The following is a 16,113-nucleotide window of genomic DNA, read 5'->3' on the forward strand; positions in this document are numbered from 1 at the left end:
TGGGTCACTGTCTGTGTGGAGTCTGCACTTTCTCCCCGTGTCTGCTGGGGGGATTACAGAGACAGGGATGGGGGTGTCGGGGCTGGAGGGGGTTACAGAGATAGGGAGGGGGTGTTGGGGCTGGAGGAGGTTCCAGAGATAGGGAGGGGGTGTAGGGGCTGGAGGAGGTTACAGAGATAGGGAGGGGGTGTAGGGGCTGGAGGAGGTTACAGAGATAGGGAGGGGGTGTAGGGGCTGGAGGAGGTTACAGAGATAGGGAGGGGTGTTGGGGCTGGAGGAGGTAACAGAGATAGGGAGGGGTGTCGGAGCTGGAGGAGGTAACAGAGATAGGGGAGGGGTGTAGAAGCAGGAAAGTTGTTTCCACTAGCGGGTGAAACTAGAACTAGGGGGCATAGCCTCAAAATAAGGGGGAGCAGATTTAGGACTGAGTTGAGGAGGAACTTCTTCACACAAAGGGTTGTGAATCTGTGGAATTCCCTGCCCAGTTGAGGCTCCCTCATTGAATGTTTTTAAGGCAAGGATAGATAGATTTTTGAACAGTAAAGGAATTAAGGGTTATGGGGAGCGAGTGGGTAAGTGGAGCTGAGTCCATGAAAAGATCAGCCATGATCTTATTGAATGGCGGAGCAGGCTCGAGGGGCCAGATGGCCTACTCCTGCTCCTAGTTCTTGTGTGTAGGGGGCTGGAGGGGGTTACAGAGATAGGGAGGGGATGTAGGGGCTGGAGGAGGTTACAGAGATAGGGAGGGGGTGTGGGGGCTGGAGGGGGTTACAGAGATAGGGAGGGGTGTAGAGGCTGGAGGAGGTTACAAAGATAGGGAGGAGTGTAGGGGCTGGAGGAGGTTACAGAGATAGGGAGGGGTGTAGGGGCTGGAGGAGGTTACAGAGATAAGGAGGGGTGTAGGGACTGGAGGAGGTTACAGAGATAGGGTAAGGGTGTAGGGGCTGGAGGAGGTTACAGAGATAGGGAGGGGGTGTAGGGGCTGGAGGAGGTTACAGAGATACGGAGGGGTGTCGGGGCTGGGGGAGGTTACAGAGATTGGGAGGGGGTGTAGGGGCTGGAGGAGGATGGGGACATTGGGGGGGGGGGGGGGGGGGACACAGATTTGAACGTGTTGCGAATTTGGAAATGGGGTCATTACTGAAGTGTGATTCTGTGTGGCCAGTGAGCATGGAGGGGGAGGGTGGGTTGTTGGGTGGATGTGATTTGATGTGTGTAAGGGAAATGGGGTGAAGGAGGCGGGAGGCAGAGGTTTGGATAAAGTGAGGTACAAGGCAGGTTGGAGACTAGCCAGGGGTGAGCTGTAATAGTCGAGATGCCAGGGGTTGGGGAGAGAGTATCAGGGTATCTGCAGCAGCTGGGCTGAGGCAGAGACCGGACCGTTACCCAGGTAGAAATGGGTGATGTGCGAAAGGTGGGGGAGGGTGTGTGATTATCGGACCATTCAGACATTGCAACAAGGCGGTGGGCTCCCGTTCTCGGACTCTGAGGCTCCCTCTCCCCTCTGCTGCACCACCAGAGTCCCCTCTCACCCTGCTGTGTCTCACTCGGAGTGTACCAACAACCACTGACCGATAGTGGGAAGGGGCGTCACTGGACACTGATAAACCACAGGAGGAGAGACCGGGAGAAGCTGGGATCGTTCTCCTCAGAGCGGGGAAGGTTCAGGGGGAGATTGAATCGAGGCAGTCACTATCGCGAGGGGGTCTCGATCGAGTGAATGAGGAGAAAGTGTTTCCCAGCGTCAGGAGGGTGGGGAACCAGAGAGCGAGGGAGGGGAGACACAGTGTGAAGAGAATCGGTAAATGAACCAGAGGCGGGGGAAAGATGGGGAGAATTTTACTGACACGGCGAGTTGTTGTGATCTGGAAGGCGCTGCCTGAGAGGGCGGTGGGAGCAGATTCACCCTCAGAGAGGGGGAGAAACACTGGGAGGGGGAAAATTCACAGAGAGACGGGGGAGCGAGCGGGATTCGGGGATTAATTGGAAACTTCTTTCACAGAGCCAGTATCGTTAGAATGACCGAATGGCCTCTTCCTGCAGGGTTTTGGCACTACCTTACCTGGAGATGCTGCAGAATCTTCCGGACGCTCCAGGCTCCCAGCTCCTGATATTCCCGACACATTTCCGGGTCATCCTCCTCCAGTTGGTCAATCAAGCACAGCAGCATCATGGGTACGGCCATGGAGTTAACCTCCCCGGCGCCGGACAGCTGAGGACGGCCCAGACCGGCGGGGTCCTCGTGCACCCATCGGGTCACCTGCTGCATCATCTCCTTCGCTTCCCTCTGAGTGAGGGGAACAATTTAGAACATCAGCACCTTGCACCCTGACCACACTCCGCGCCCCTCCCCCACCCCGCCACCCCCCGTATCGCCGTGCCGTGGGGCCCTTCCCCCCTCCCCCGGCGTCCCCGCGCCGTGGGGCCCTTCCCCCCCCCCCCCTCCCCGCGGGGCCCTTCCCCCCTCCCCGCGCGGCCCTTCCCCCCCTCCCCGCGCCGTGGGGCCCTTCCCCCCTCCCCGCGCCGTGGGGCCCTTCCCCCCTCCCCAGCGTCCCCGCGCCGCGGGGCCCTTCCCCCCTCCCCGCGCCGCGGGGCCCTTCCCCCCTCCCCGCGCCGAGGGGCCCTTCCCCCCTCCCCGCGCCGAGGGGCCCTTCCCCCCTCCCCGCGCCGAGGGGCCCTTCCCCCCTCCCCGCGCCGAGGGGCCCTTCCCCCCTCCCCGCGCCGAGGGGCCCTTCCCCCTCCCCGCGCCGAGGGGCCCTTCCCCCCTCCCCGCGCCGAGGGGCCCTTCCCCCCCTCCCCGCGCCGAGGGGCCCTTCCCCCCTCCCCGCGCCGAGGGGCCCTTCCCCCCTCCCCGCGCCGAGGGGCCCTTCCCCCCTCCCCGCGCCGAGGGGCCCTTCCCCCCTCCCCGCGCCGAGGGGCCCTTCCCCCCTCCCCGCGCCGAGGGGCCCTTCCCCCCTCCCCGCGCCGAGGGGCCCTTCCCCCCTCCCCGCGCCGAGGGGCCCTTCCCCCCTCCCCGCGCCGAGGGGCCCTTCCCCCCTCCCCGCGCCGAGGGGCCCTTCCCCCCTCTCCGCGCCGAGGGGCCCTTCCCCCCTCCCCGCGCCGCGGGGCCCTTCCCCCCTCCCCGCGCCGTGGGGCCCTTCCCCCCTCCCCAGCGTCCCCGCGCCGCGGGGCCCTTCCCCCCTCCCCGCACCATGGGGCCCTCCCCCGCATCCCCGCGCCGCGGGGCCCTTACCCCCTCCCCGCGCCGTGGGGCCCTTACCCCCTCCCCGCGCCGCGGGGCCCTTACCCCCTCCCCGCGCTGCGGGGCCCTTCCCCCCTCCCCGCGCCGCGGGGCCTTGTCGTCTCTCAGAATGCCTGACCTGGTACTTGCTGTCACCGGTGACCCGCCACAGCTCGTTCATCGCCATGGTGTGAAAACACTCACTGAAGATCGTCCGCTGGACCTTGACTGGCTTCCCGTCCCGTGTGACCACCAGGGCTTGTTTCCGGGATCCCGGTGAAACGGCAGCGTGGCGGATTAGGAATTCTCCACCTGGGTGAGTCCCCCCCAAAAAAAGCAGAGAGACTAAGGAAGGATGTAATGGGAGGGCAAGTATTGTGTCCGGTTTTGGTCACCCTGTTATCGGAAAGACATCAATAAACTGGAAAGAGTGCAGAGAAGATTCACGAGGGTGTTCCCAGGACTAGTGGGGCCTGAGTTACAGGGAGAGGTTGGCCAGGCTGGGACATTATTCCTTGGAGTGTCGGAGAATGAGGAGTGACCTGACTGAGGTGTATAAAATCACGAGGGGCAGAGATAGGATGGACACACAGAGTCTTTCCCCAGGGGAGGGGAATTGAAAACTAGAGGGCAGAGGTTAAAGGTGAGAGGGGAAAGATTGCAAAGGGACCCGAGGGGCGACTTCTTCACGTAGAGGGTGGTGCGAATGTGGAATGAGCTGCCAGAGTAGGTGGCTCAGACAGGTTCAATAGCAACATTTAGAAAGTATTTGGATGAGTACATGGATTGGAAAGGATTAGAGGTGCGTGGGCCAAACGCGAGCGATCGGGCCTGGCTGGGGAGGGCAGCATGGACCACTGGGGCCGAAGGGCCTGTTTCCATGCTCTATGACTCGATACAGGGGAACCAGTAGATGTGGTGCACCCAGATTTCCAAAAGGCAAAATCTCAACAAGGTGCCGACCGAACAAGGTTATTCGTCAAAGTACAGGCTCGTGAATTTGGGGTAATACGTCAGCAAGCGCAGAGATTGGTTAGCGGGCAGAGAGAGTGCGGGGAAATGGGGCATTCCCAAATTGTCAGGCAGGGACTAGTCCAGTGCTGGGGTTTCTGCCAAGTGCAATCAGTAAGAATGACGTGGATACGTTACTCTGCTGACAAAACAAAGCTCAGTGAGAAAGTAAGCTGTGGGGAGGACACAGAGCTGCAAAGTGATAAACAGGTTGCGCGGGGGAGGGGGGGGAGGGAGGGGGGGCTCGGCGCCGAGGGAGCGCCGCACTGTGGGAGGGTCAGTGCTGAAGGAGGGCTGCACTGTGGGAGGGTCAGTGCTGAGGGAGTGCCGCACTGTGGGAGGGTCAGTGCTGAGGGAGCGCCGCACTGTGGGAGGGTCAGTGCTGAGGGAGCAGTGCACTGTGGGAGGGTCAGTGCTGAGGGAGCGCCGCACTGTGGGAGGGTCAGTGCTGAGGGAGCGCCGCACTGTGGGAGGGTCAGTGCTGAGGGAGCGCCGCACTGTGGGAGGGTCAGTGCTGAGGGAGCGCCGCACTGTGGGAGGGTCAGTGCTGAGGGAGCGCCGCACTGTGGGAGGGTCAGTGCTGAGGGAGCGCCGCACTGTGGGAGGGTCAGTGCTGAGGGAGCGCCGCACTGTGGGAGGGTCAGTGCTGAGGGAGCGCCGCACTGTGGGAGGGTCAGTGCTGAGGGAGCGCCGCACTGTGGGAGGGTCAGTGCTGAGGGAGCGCCGCACTGTGGGAGGGTCAGTGCTGAGGGAGCGCCGCACTGTGGGAGGGTCAGTGCTGAGGGAGCGCCGCACTGTGGGAGGGTCAGTGCTGAGGGAGCGCCGCACTGTGGGAGGGTCAGTGCTGAGGGAGCGCCGCACTGTGGGAGGGTCAGTGCTGAGGGAGCGCCGCACTGTGGGAGGGTCAGTGCTGAGGGAGCGCCGCACTGTGGGAGGGTCAGTGCTGAGGGAGCGCCGCACTGTGGGAGGGTCAGTGCCGAGGAGGCGCAGCACGGCAGGAGGGTCAGTGCCGAGGGAGCGCCGCACTGCGGGTGGGTCAGTGCTGAGGGAGCGCTGCACTGTGGGAGGGTCAGTGCTGAGGGAGGGTCAGTGCTGAGGGAGCGCCGCACTGTGGGAGGGTCAGCGCTGAGGGAGCGCCTACCGTGGGAGGGTCGGCGCCGAGGGAGCGCCGCACTGTGGGAGGGTCAGTGCTGAGGGAGCGCCGCACTGTGGGAGGGTCGGTGCTGAGGGAGCGCCGCACTGTGGGAGGGTCTGTGCTGAGGGAGCGCCGCACTGTGGGAGGGTCAGCGCTGAGGGAGCGCCGCACTGTGGGAGGGTCAGCGCTGAGGGAGCGCCGCACTGTGGGAGGGTCGGCGCCGAGGGAGCGCCGCACTGTGGGAGGGTCAGTGCTGAGGGAGCGCCGCACTGTGGGAGGGTCAGTGCTGAGGGAGCGCCGCACTGTGGGGGGGGGGGGGGGGGGGGGCGTGGGGTGGGGTGTTGCGATGAGGTAATGAAGAAGTTGTGAGGATGACAGGAGGGCGGGAAGGGGAGGGCGGGAAGGGGAGGGCGGGAAGGGGAGGGCGGGAAGGGGAGGGCGGGAAGGGGAGGGCGGGAAGCGGAGGGCGGGAAGCGGAGGGCGGGAAGCGGAGGGCGGGAAGCGGAGGGCGGGAAGCGGAGGGCGGGAAGCGGAGGGCGGGAAGCGGAGGGCGGGAAGCGGAGGGCGGGAAGCGGAGGGCGGGAAGCGGAGGGCGGGAAGCGGAGGGCGGGAAGCGGAGGGCGGGAAGCGGAGGGCGGGAAGCGGAGGGCGGGAAGCGGAGGGCGGGAAGCGGAGGGCGGGAAGCGGAGGGCGGGAAGCGGAGGGCGGGAAGCGGAGGGCGGGAAGCGGAGGGCGGGAAGGAGTTACCAGCGAGAGCCGCCTCCAGCAGCTCGGGGCGGTGAAATCGCTCCATCGTTCTGTATAAACGGCAATACATCCAGACCTGGGGGCAAGAGGTGAAAGGTCAGGTAGAGAAACAATCTGAACAACATCACCCCAGTCCACAGACTGCATTTGTATAGCCGCAGATCGCAGGAACAACATCCAAGCGAGAGGGGAAGGGAGGGAAGGACCACCCCGAAGCTGAAGGCACGGCCGCCAATGGCGGAGCGATGGGAATCAGTGGATGCTCAAGAGACCCAAATTGGGGGTCACAGAGACAGGGAGGGGGGGTCACAGAGACAGGGAGGGGGGGGTCACAGAGACAGGGAGGGGGGGGTCACAGAGACAGGGAGGGGGGGGGTCACAGAGACAGGGAGGGGGGGGGTCACAGAGACAGGGAGGGGGGGTCACAGAGACAGGGAGGGGGGGTCACAGAGACAGGGAGGGGGGGGGTCACAGAGACAGGGAGGGGGGGGTCACAGAGACAGGGAGGGGGGGGTCACAGAGACAGGGAGGGGGGGTCACAGAGACAGGGAGGGGGGGTCACAGAGACAGGGAGGGGGGGTCACAGAGACAGGGAGGGGGGGTCACAGAGACAGGGAGGGGGGGTCACAGAGACAGGGAGGGGGGGTCACAGAGACAGGGAGGGGGGTCACAGAGACAGGGAGGGGGGTCACAGAGACAGGGAGGGGGGGTCACAGAGACAGGGGGGGGGTCACAGAGACAGGGAGGGGGGGTCACAGAGACAGGGAGGGGGAGTCACAGAGACAGGGAGGGGGGGGTCACAGAGACAGGGAGGGGGGGGTCACAGAGACAGGGAGGGGGGGGTCACAGAGACAGGGAGGGGGGGTCACAGAGACAGGGAGGGGGGGTCACAGAGACAGGGAGGGGGGGTCACAGAGACAGGGAGGGGGGGTCACAGAGATGGGGGGGTCACTAGGCTCAGGGTGGGTGATGAATGAGGGGTGTCTCAGTGGGAGTTGTTACTCGGGACAGCAGAGGGTTTGGTTCGCGGAGGTTTACAGAGGGTGGTGTAGAGATTAGTTAAGGTCGGGTTTCGCTAGTTTATTCACTAACCTGCCTGCCTTGCAGCCAGATGTATTTGAGGTCATCGTAGATCGTCCCATCCCGACCCAGACAGGTGAAAAATCCCCTGGAACAGAAACTCAATCAGGGCCGAATGGCCAGCCAAGGGCAAGGGTCATCTCTCAGCACAGTAATCGGGGCTTTCACCCCCACAGGACATTCCCTGCCTCCCCCAAGCAGCGAGGCACTTCCTCACGTGGCAGCAGCCAAATAGAGCACAGCAAGATCCCACAAACGGTAATATGATTGAGGAATCATTGATATCCAACAGAGAGTTTCGGTTTAACATCTCATCGAAAGATACCCCCCCTGCCGCGGCCCCCAACGTGGAATGGGCCGTATGAAGTTATAATTAGTGGAGACACCTGTGCCTGTCTAGACATAAGAGTGAAAGGTGTCTGGAAACATTGGACCCAGCTGAAATTGTACAAAGAAATGAATGGATGACTTTAAGTGACCCGATTGCTTTCCCCAACACAGGCAAAGACTGCAAGCAAGAGCAACTGGTGCGTTCGGGTTGACAGTATAACGTTTGAAAATTGTATAACTTACAGTATTAGGATTGATACTTGCTCGTTGCGGACATGTATGAAATCGCGTATGTAACTATTACTTTCCGTTGTCGCGACTGTAAACTTGACTGGATTGGAGGATAACCTATTTTACAAAGCTCATATACACTTACACGGGAATCAAACTGTATGTTACCCGTTAGCACAATCTGTAGAAGCCCTATTTGTAGCCACCCCTGGGTGGACCCCTCATGACTTATATACTGTAGACACATCAGATACACCCTGTAAGGGACAAATTGGCAAATATAAAAGAGGTTTACAGGGGAGATGTGTGGGACTTGTGAACCCCACAGATCCTGTGTGCAGGGGGTTCCAACAGGTGGGAGGAAAAGTTTGTTCAGATACTGCAAGCTATCCGCTTTGTTTCACGGGGCAGGGATGGGGATGTGCCTATGCCTTGGTCCCTAAGAATGATTCCTGCGTGCAAACGCAGTGCGTCCGTCAACATTGTCGGGTTAACAAGGGGCAGTTTACTTGCACTTGTGATGAACAGAAATGTCTGAATATAACCGCGGGGAGACAGCTCATTTGTGGACAGTGTAATGGAACTCACATAAGCTCAGACAAATGGACATACCCATTTGATACTTACCAGGTGGTGGGATCAAACGGGGAGTCAAGTAAACTGAACAATTGGCAGTATGAACAAACTCATAATCGGGACACTAAATGTTACCGGGCTAAGAGGGGATATGTGTTCCTCTTCAATGGTACCTACACGACAGAAACACCAAACCTCCCAAACCGTTTTGCGGTAGGAACAATCGGACCACTGACTGTTCCGTGCCCTCAGAAGGGGTGCATTCGGAGAATAGTAACTCGGGCTATTAGCAAAGAATTCTGTGCTGATTGGGAAACCCCAGGTACAATAGGATCCTCACTGGGATACGGGTTCCTTGGAGCCCTATCTCTGTGGGGGGGGGGGGGTGGCAGGAGTGATTAGTGCAAAGAATAGGAATCATATTGTTGGTGGACGAACAGTCCTGGGAAACAGCACTTCAAAAGCACTGGAGGCTGTCAACCAGGAAATGGCGGAATTGAGATTCTATGCACAGCAGACACGATACGCAGTGGACTACCAGCTAGCACAACAAGGGGTAGTGTGTACAATCATCGGACGAATCCTATAACATTACCCAAGTCATTAATAACATCAGAGAACAACTTGATAACTTCAGACAGGGACCCAAGAAAGGAAGTAGCTGACTGGAATGGCGAGTGGGTGGATCCTGGGGATCATATTTACTACATGGACTGATCATACTCATTTCAATTGTAATTGTCTGTTGTCTAGTTGTTGGATGCCTTAATGTCTGTTGTAAAATAATGGTGACACGAATTGTGCCAGGAGCCAGTGTAACCATCGAGGAAGAACCCATGATGGAAACCCCTGAAGATGCCAGAAGAAGCAAAAAAAGGAAAGAAGATCGACCTCTACATGTGAAGATGCAGCTGTTGGTCTGGGGATTATTAAAATCATAATCCTGACCAAAAGAGGGGAATGTAGTGGGGAAATTAAAGAAATGGTTACGTGGCACACAAAATGGTTACCTGGGAAGAGACATTGAACAGTCACTGGCTTTTAGCACAGACAAGTTCCTTAAAGTTAAAACATGCAGGAACCGAAATGCTGCAGGAAGCTAGTCAGAGCTTGAGGCACTTTAAAGATAAGGGCAGACCCAGAACAATAAGTCTGATAATAAAGATCAGCCCCAGATGGGAACATAAATACATAATTGCAACAAAACCAATCAATCACTGAATGGATGGATCAAAACCAGTCATTGATAGAGGAAATGTATCCATTCTATCAACAATGCTGTGTTAACTGCCCATGTCTGTACCTGTCTGATTGTAACGATGTGTTAACTATCGATCACCATGATCTGTCTACTCAACTATAACGGTGTGTTAAACGGCTAATGTCCGGACTACCGATTGTCTGAAAGGTATAAAAATGATCAACTGCTATTGTATTATTGAGAAGGTAGCTGCCAAGTACTGCGGAGAACCAGTGCTTTGTCCCCGAAGCTTCGTGTCCGAAATAAAACTATTATTGAACCTCCAAGTCTGACCCCGGTGGTAAATTTCCCACAACAGCACTGACCCGTCCAGCTCCCCCCGGCACCGACCCGCCCGGCGCCCCCTCGTCACCGACCCGTCCGCGGCGCTCCCTCGTCACCAATGCGACTGTGCGCGGCACGCCCTCGACACCAACCCCTCCGCAGCGCGGCGCTCCCTCGGCACTGCAGTTGGGGTCAGTCCATATTGTGAGCCCTGAATGGTCTTTGCCCCCCGATACGGGCTGAAGCCAATGGCTGCTCACCCCAACTCCTGGTCGTGTGAATGTTTCAGCCAGAACTGGAGAGTGAGATCCAGCTCCTCCCGAATCGTCCTCCGGAACTCTTCACACTCCTCACGCGACATCGCTCAGCCAACCTCCTGACCATGGAAGCTTCCGGGACAAAGTGGGGTCGAAGCAGGACTGCATGAGGGGGAGAAAGAGGGAACGAGAGAGAGAGACTGTTAGAAAGGGAACAACAAAGCGAGAGGGAAAGGGGGGTTCGATGGAGGGAGTGGAGGAGGGGGTGAGGGAAGTCGGGGGGAGGGTGTGAGGTCAGGTGGGGCCATCCCTGAGGCAGGGACACAAGATCAAGCCAGCACGGGGGCAGAGATGGATGGACGGGGGGAGGATGAAAGAGGGAATTTACGATCTTAGGGACCCCTCCCCAGGCAGCTAAAGGCATGGCCACCAATGGCGGATTCGAAGGATGCTCAAGAGACCGGAATTGGAGGAGCGTGGAGATCTCAGAGGGTCGTAAGAGGTTGCAGATATGCAGGGTGCTGACGGACAGACGGACGGGGGGGGGGGCATTACGGAGACAGGGAGGGGTCGGCGGGGCTGGAGGAGGATACAAAGATACAGAGATAGGGAGGGGACATCAGGGCTGGAGGAGGTTACAGAGATATGGAAGGGCGTAGGGGCTGGAGGAGATTACAGAGATAGGGAAGGGCGTAGGGGCTGGAGGAGATTACAGAGATAGGGAAGGGCGTAGGGGCTGGAGGAGATTACAGAGATAGGGAAGGGTTTAGGGCCTCGAGGAGATTACAGAGATAGGGAGGGGTGTAGGGCCTCGAGGAGATTACAGAGATAGGTAGGGGTGTTGGGGCTGGAGGAGGTAACAGAGATAGAGACAGGATGTGGGGGCTGGAGGAGGTTACAGAGAATGGGAGGGGAGTAGGGGCTGCAGGAGGTGACAGAGATTGGGAGGGGGTGTACGGGTTGGAGGAGATTCGGAGGGGGTGTAGGGGCTGGAGGAGGTTACAGAAATAGGGAGGGAGGGAGGAGGTGACAGAAATAGGGAGGGAGGGAGGAGGTGACAGAGATAGGGAGGGATGAAGGGGCTGGAGGAGGTTACAGAGGTAGGGGTGAAGGGGCTGGAGGAGGTTATAGAGATAGGGAGGGGTGTAGGGGCTGGAGGAGGTTACAGAGATAGGGAGGGGTGTAGGGGCTGGAGGAGGTGACAAAGATAGGGAGGGGTGTAGGGGCTGGAGGAGGTGACAGAGATAGGGAGGGGTGTAGGGGCTGGAGGAGGTGACAAAGATAGGGAGGGGTGTAGGAGGTTACAGAAATAGGGAGGGGGTGTTGGGGTTGGAGGAGATTACACCGATTTGGAGGGGATGCAGGGGCTGGAGAGGTTACAGAGATAGGGAGGGTTGTAGGGGTTGAAGAAGGTTACAGAGATAGGGAGGGAGTGTAGGGGCTGGAGGACGTTACAGAGATAGAGGTGGGGATGCCGGGGCTCGAGGAGGTTAGAGAGATAGGGAGGGTGTAGGGGGTGGAGGGGGTTACAGAGATCGGGGTGGAGGGGGTTACAGCGATCGGGGTGGAGGGGGTTACAGCGATCGGGGTGGAGGGGGTTACAGCGATCGGGGTGGAGGGGGTTACAGCGATCGGGGTGGAGGGGGTTACAGCGATCGGGGTGGAGGGGGTTACAGCGATCGGGGTGGAGGGGGTTACAGCGATCGGGGTGGAGGGGGTTACAGCGATCGGGGTGGAGGGGGTTACAGCGATCGGGGTGGAGGGGGTTACAGCGATCGGGGTGGAGGGGGTTACAGCGATCGGGGTGGAGGGGGTTACAGCGATCGGGGTGGAGGGGGTTACAGCGATCGGGGTGGAGGGGGTTACAGCGATCGGGGTGGAGGGGGTTACAGCGATCGGGGTGGAGGGGGTTACAGCGATCGGGGTGGAGGGGGTTACAGCGATCGGGGTGGAGGGGGTTACAGCGATCGGGGTGGAGGGGGTTACAGAGATCGGGGTGGAGGGGGGTACAGAGATGGGGGTTACAGAGATGGGGTGGAGGGGGTTACAGGGATGGGGTGGAGGGGGTTACAGGGATGGGGTGGAGGGGGTTACAGGGATGGGGTGGAGGGGGTTACAGGGATGGGGTGGAGGGGGTTACAGGGATGGGGTGGAGGGGGTTACAGAGATGGGGGTTACAGAGATGGGGTGTACAGAGATGGGGTGGAGGGGGTTACAGAGATGGGGGTTACAGAGATGGGGTGGAGGGGGTTACAGAGATGGGGTGGAGGGGGTTACAGAGATGGGGTGGAGGGGGTTACAGAGATGGGGTGGAGGGGGTTACAGAGATGGGGTGGAGGGGGTTACAGAGATGGGGTGGAGGGGGTTACAGAGATGGGGGTTACAGTGATGGGGTGGAGGGGGTTACAGAGATGGAGTGGAGGGGGTTACAGAGATGGGGGTTACAGAGATGGGGTGGAGGGGGTTACAGAGATGGGGTGGAGGGGGTTACAGAGATGGGGTGGAGGGGGTTACAGAGATGGGGTGGAGGGGGTTACAGAGATGGGGTGGAGGGGGTTACAGAGATGGGCGTTACAGAGATGGGTGGAGGGGGTTACAGAGATGGGGTGGAGGGGGTTACAGAGATGGGGTGGAGGGGGTTACAGAGATGGGGTGGAGGGGGTTACAGAAATGGGGGTTCCAGAGATGGGGTGGAGGGGGTTCCAGAGATGGGGTGGAGGGGGTTACAGAGATGGGGGTTACAGAGATTGGGGTGGAGGGGGTTACAGAGATTGGGGTGGAGGGGGTTACAGAGATTGGGGTGGAGGGGGTTACAGAGATTGGGGTGGAGGGGGTTACAGAGATTGGGGTGGAGGGGGTTACAGAGATTGGGGTGGAGGGGGTTACAGAGATTGGGGTGGAGGGGGTTACAGAGATTGGGGTGGAGGGGGTTACAGAGATTGGGGTGGAGGGGGTTACAGAGATTGGGGTGGAGGGGGTTACAGAGATTGGGGTGGAGGGGGTTACAGAGATTGGGGTGGAGGGGGTTACAGAGATTGGGGTGGAGGGGGTTACAGAGATTGGGGTGGAGGGGGTTACAGAGATTGGGGTGGAGGGGGTTACAGAGATTGGGGTGGAGGGGGTTACAGAGATTGGGGTGGAGGGGGTTACAGAGATTGGGGTGGAGGGGGTTACAGAGATTGGGGTGGAGGGGGTTACAGAGATTGGGGTGGAGGGGGTTACAGAGATTGGGGTGGAGGGGGTTACAGAGATTGGGGTGGAGGGGGTTACAGAGATTGGGGTGGAGGGGGTTACAGAGATTGGGGTGGAGGGGGTTACAGAGATTGGGGTGGAGGGGGTTACAGAGATTGGGGTGGAGGGGGTTACAGAGATTGGGGTGGAGGGGGTTACAGAGATTGGGGTGGAGGGGGTTACAGAGATTGGGGTGGAGGGGGTTACAGAGATTGGGGTGGAGGGGGTTACAGAGATTGGGGTGGAGGGGGTTACAGAGATTGGGGTGGAGGGGGTTACAGAGATTGGGGTGGAGGGGGTTACAGAGATTGGGGTGGAGGGGGTTACAGAGATTGGGGTGGAGGGGGTTACAGGGATTGGGGTGGAGGGGGTTACAGGGATTGGGGTGGAGGGGGTTACAGAGATTGGGGTGGAGGGGGTTACAGAGATTGGGGTGGAGGGGGTTACAGAGATTGGGGTGGAGGGGGTTACAGAGATTGGGGTGGAGGGGGTTACAGAGATTGGGGTGGAGGGGGTTACAGAGATTGGGGTGGAGGGGGTTACAGAGATTGGGGTGGAGGGGGTTACAGAGATTGGGGTGGAGGGGGTTACAGAGATTGGGGTGGAGGGGGTTACAGAGATTGGGGTGGAGGGGTTTACAGAGATTGGGGTGGAGGGGGTTACAGAGATTGGGGTGGAGGGGGTTACAGAGATTGGGGTGGAGGGGGTTACAGAGATTGGGGTGGAGGGGGTTACAGAGATTGGGGTGGAGGGGGTTACAGAGATTGGGGTGGAGGGGGTTACAGAGATTGCGGTGGAGGGGGTTACAGAGATTGGGGTGGAGGGGGTTACAGAGATTGGGGTGGAGGGGGTTACAGAGATTGGGGTGGAGGGGGTTACAGAGATTGGGGTGGAGGGGGTTACAGAGATTGGGGTGGAGGGGGTTACAGAGATTGGGGTGGAGGGGGTTACAGAGATTGGGTGGAGGGGGTTACAGAGATGGGGTGGAGGGGGTTACAGAGATGGGGTGGAGGGGGTTACAGAGATGGGGTGGAGGGGGTTACAGAGATGGGGTGGAGGGGGTTACAGAGATGGGGTGGAGGGGGTTACAGAGATGGGGTGGAGGGGGTTACAGAGATGGGGTGGAGGGGGTTACAGAGATGGGGTGGAGGGGGTTACAGAGATGGGGGTTACAGAGATGGGGTGTACAGAGATGGGGTGGAGGGGGTTACAGAGATGGGGTGTACAGAGATGGGGTGGAGGGGGTTACAGAGATGGGGTGGAGGGGGTTACAGAGATGGGGTGGAGGGGGTTACAGAGATGGGGTGGAGGGGGTTACAGAGATGGGGTGGAGGGGGTTACAGAGATGGGGTGGAGGGGGTTACAGAGATGGGGTGGAGGGGGTTACAGAGATGGGGGTTACAGAGATGGGGTGGAGGGGGTTACAGAGATGGGGTGGAGGGGGTTACAGAGATGGGGTGGAGGGGGTTACAGAGATGGGGGTTACAGAGATGGGGTGGAGGGGGTTCCAGAGATGGGGTGGAGGGGGTTCCAGAGATGGGGTGGAGGGGGTTCCAGAGATGGGGTGGAGGGGGTTCCAGAGATGGGGTGGAGGGGGTTACAGAGATGGGGTGGAGGGGGTTACAGAGATGGGGGTTACAGAGATGGGTGAAGGGAGTTACAGAGATGGGGTGGAGGGGGTTACAGAAATGGGGGTTACAGAGATGGGGTGGAGGGGGTTACAGAGATGGGGTGGAGGGGGTTACAGAGATGGGGTGGAGGGGGTTACAGAGATGGGGTGGAGGGGGTTACAGAGATGGGGTGGAGGGGGTTACAGAGATGGGGGTTACAGAGATGGGGTGGAGGGGGTTACAGAGATAGGGAGGGGCTGGAAGAGGTTACAGAGATGGGGTGGAGGGGGTTACAGAAATGGGGGTTACAGAGATGGGGTGGAGGGGGTTACAGAGATGGGGGTTACTGAGATGGGGTGGAGGGGGTTACAGAGATAGGGAGGGGCTGGAAGAGGTTACAGAGATGGGGTGGAGGGGGTTACAGAGATGGGGGTTACAGAGATGGGGTGGAGGGGGTTACAGAGATAGGGAGGGGCTGGAAGAGGTTACAGAGATAGGGAGGGGCTGGAAGAGGTTACAGAGATAGGGAGGGGCTGGAGGAGGTTACAGAGATAGGGAGGGTGTAGGGGCTGGAGGAGGTTACAGAGATAGGGAGGGGCTGGAGGAGGTCACAGAGATAGGGAGGGGTGTAGCGGCTGGAGGAGGTTAGAGAGATAGGGAGGGGCTGGAGGAGGTTACAGAGATAGGGAGGGTGTAGGGGCTGGAGGAGGTTACAGAGATAGGGAGGGGCTGGAGGAGGTCACAGAGATAGGGAGGGTGTAGGGGCTGGAGGAGGTTACAGAGATAGGGAGGGGCTGGAGGAGGTCACAGAGATAGGGAGGGAGCTTTGAAAAAAAACCTTGCTATTTCCGTATTGCAGGTGACGTCGGTTTGCTTCCGCGTATCGGAGACCCGGATGTCGCAACACCCCGCCCCCTGGTCCGTGCCTCGTCCCGCCCCCTGGTCCGTGCCCCGCCTCCTGGTCCTTGCCCCACCACCCTGTCCGTGCCCCGCCCCCTGGTCCGTGCCCCGCCCCCTGGTCCAGACCCTGCCCCCTTGTCCAGGCCCCGCCCCCTAGTCCAGGCCCCGCCCCCTAGTCCAGGCCCCGCCCCTGGTCCAGGCCCCGCCCCCTGTGTGTCAGGCAGGGTGATCGTGGAGACAAGAGCAACATCTGGGAGACA

General features: G+C 59.7%; 1 protein-coding gene across 1 annotated transcript; it reads right to left on the reverse strand.

Annotated features, from left to right (window-relative positions):
• Positions 1-2,062: 2,062 nt before the first annotated feature.
• On the reverse strand, positions 2,063-15,849 carry LOC144491165 (N-acylglucosamine 2-epimerase-like; the record flags this gene model as incomplete). Its single annotated transcript, XM_078208842.1, has 6 exons — positions 15,792-15,849; positions 10,116-10,274; positions 7,206-7,281; positions 6,114-6,189; positions 3,360-3,532; positions 2,063-2,287 (listed from the first exon to the last, which is right to left on the reverse strand). Coding segments are annotated over exons 2-6 (651 nt in total), but the record flags the coding sequence as incomplete, so codon positions are not given.
• Positions 15,850-16,113: the final 264 nt, after the last annotated feature.

This window comes from Mustelus asterias, unplaced genomic scaffold (assembly GCF_964213995.1).
Source record: "Mustelus asterias unplaced genomic scaffold, sMusAst1.hap1.1 HAP1_SCAFFOLD_4608, whole genome shotgun sequence".
Lineage (NCBI taxonomy): Eukaryota > Metazoa > Chordata > Chondrichthyes > Carcharhiniformes > Triakidae > Mustelus > Mustelus asterias.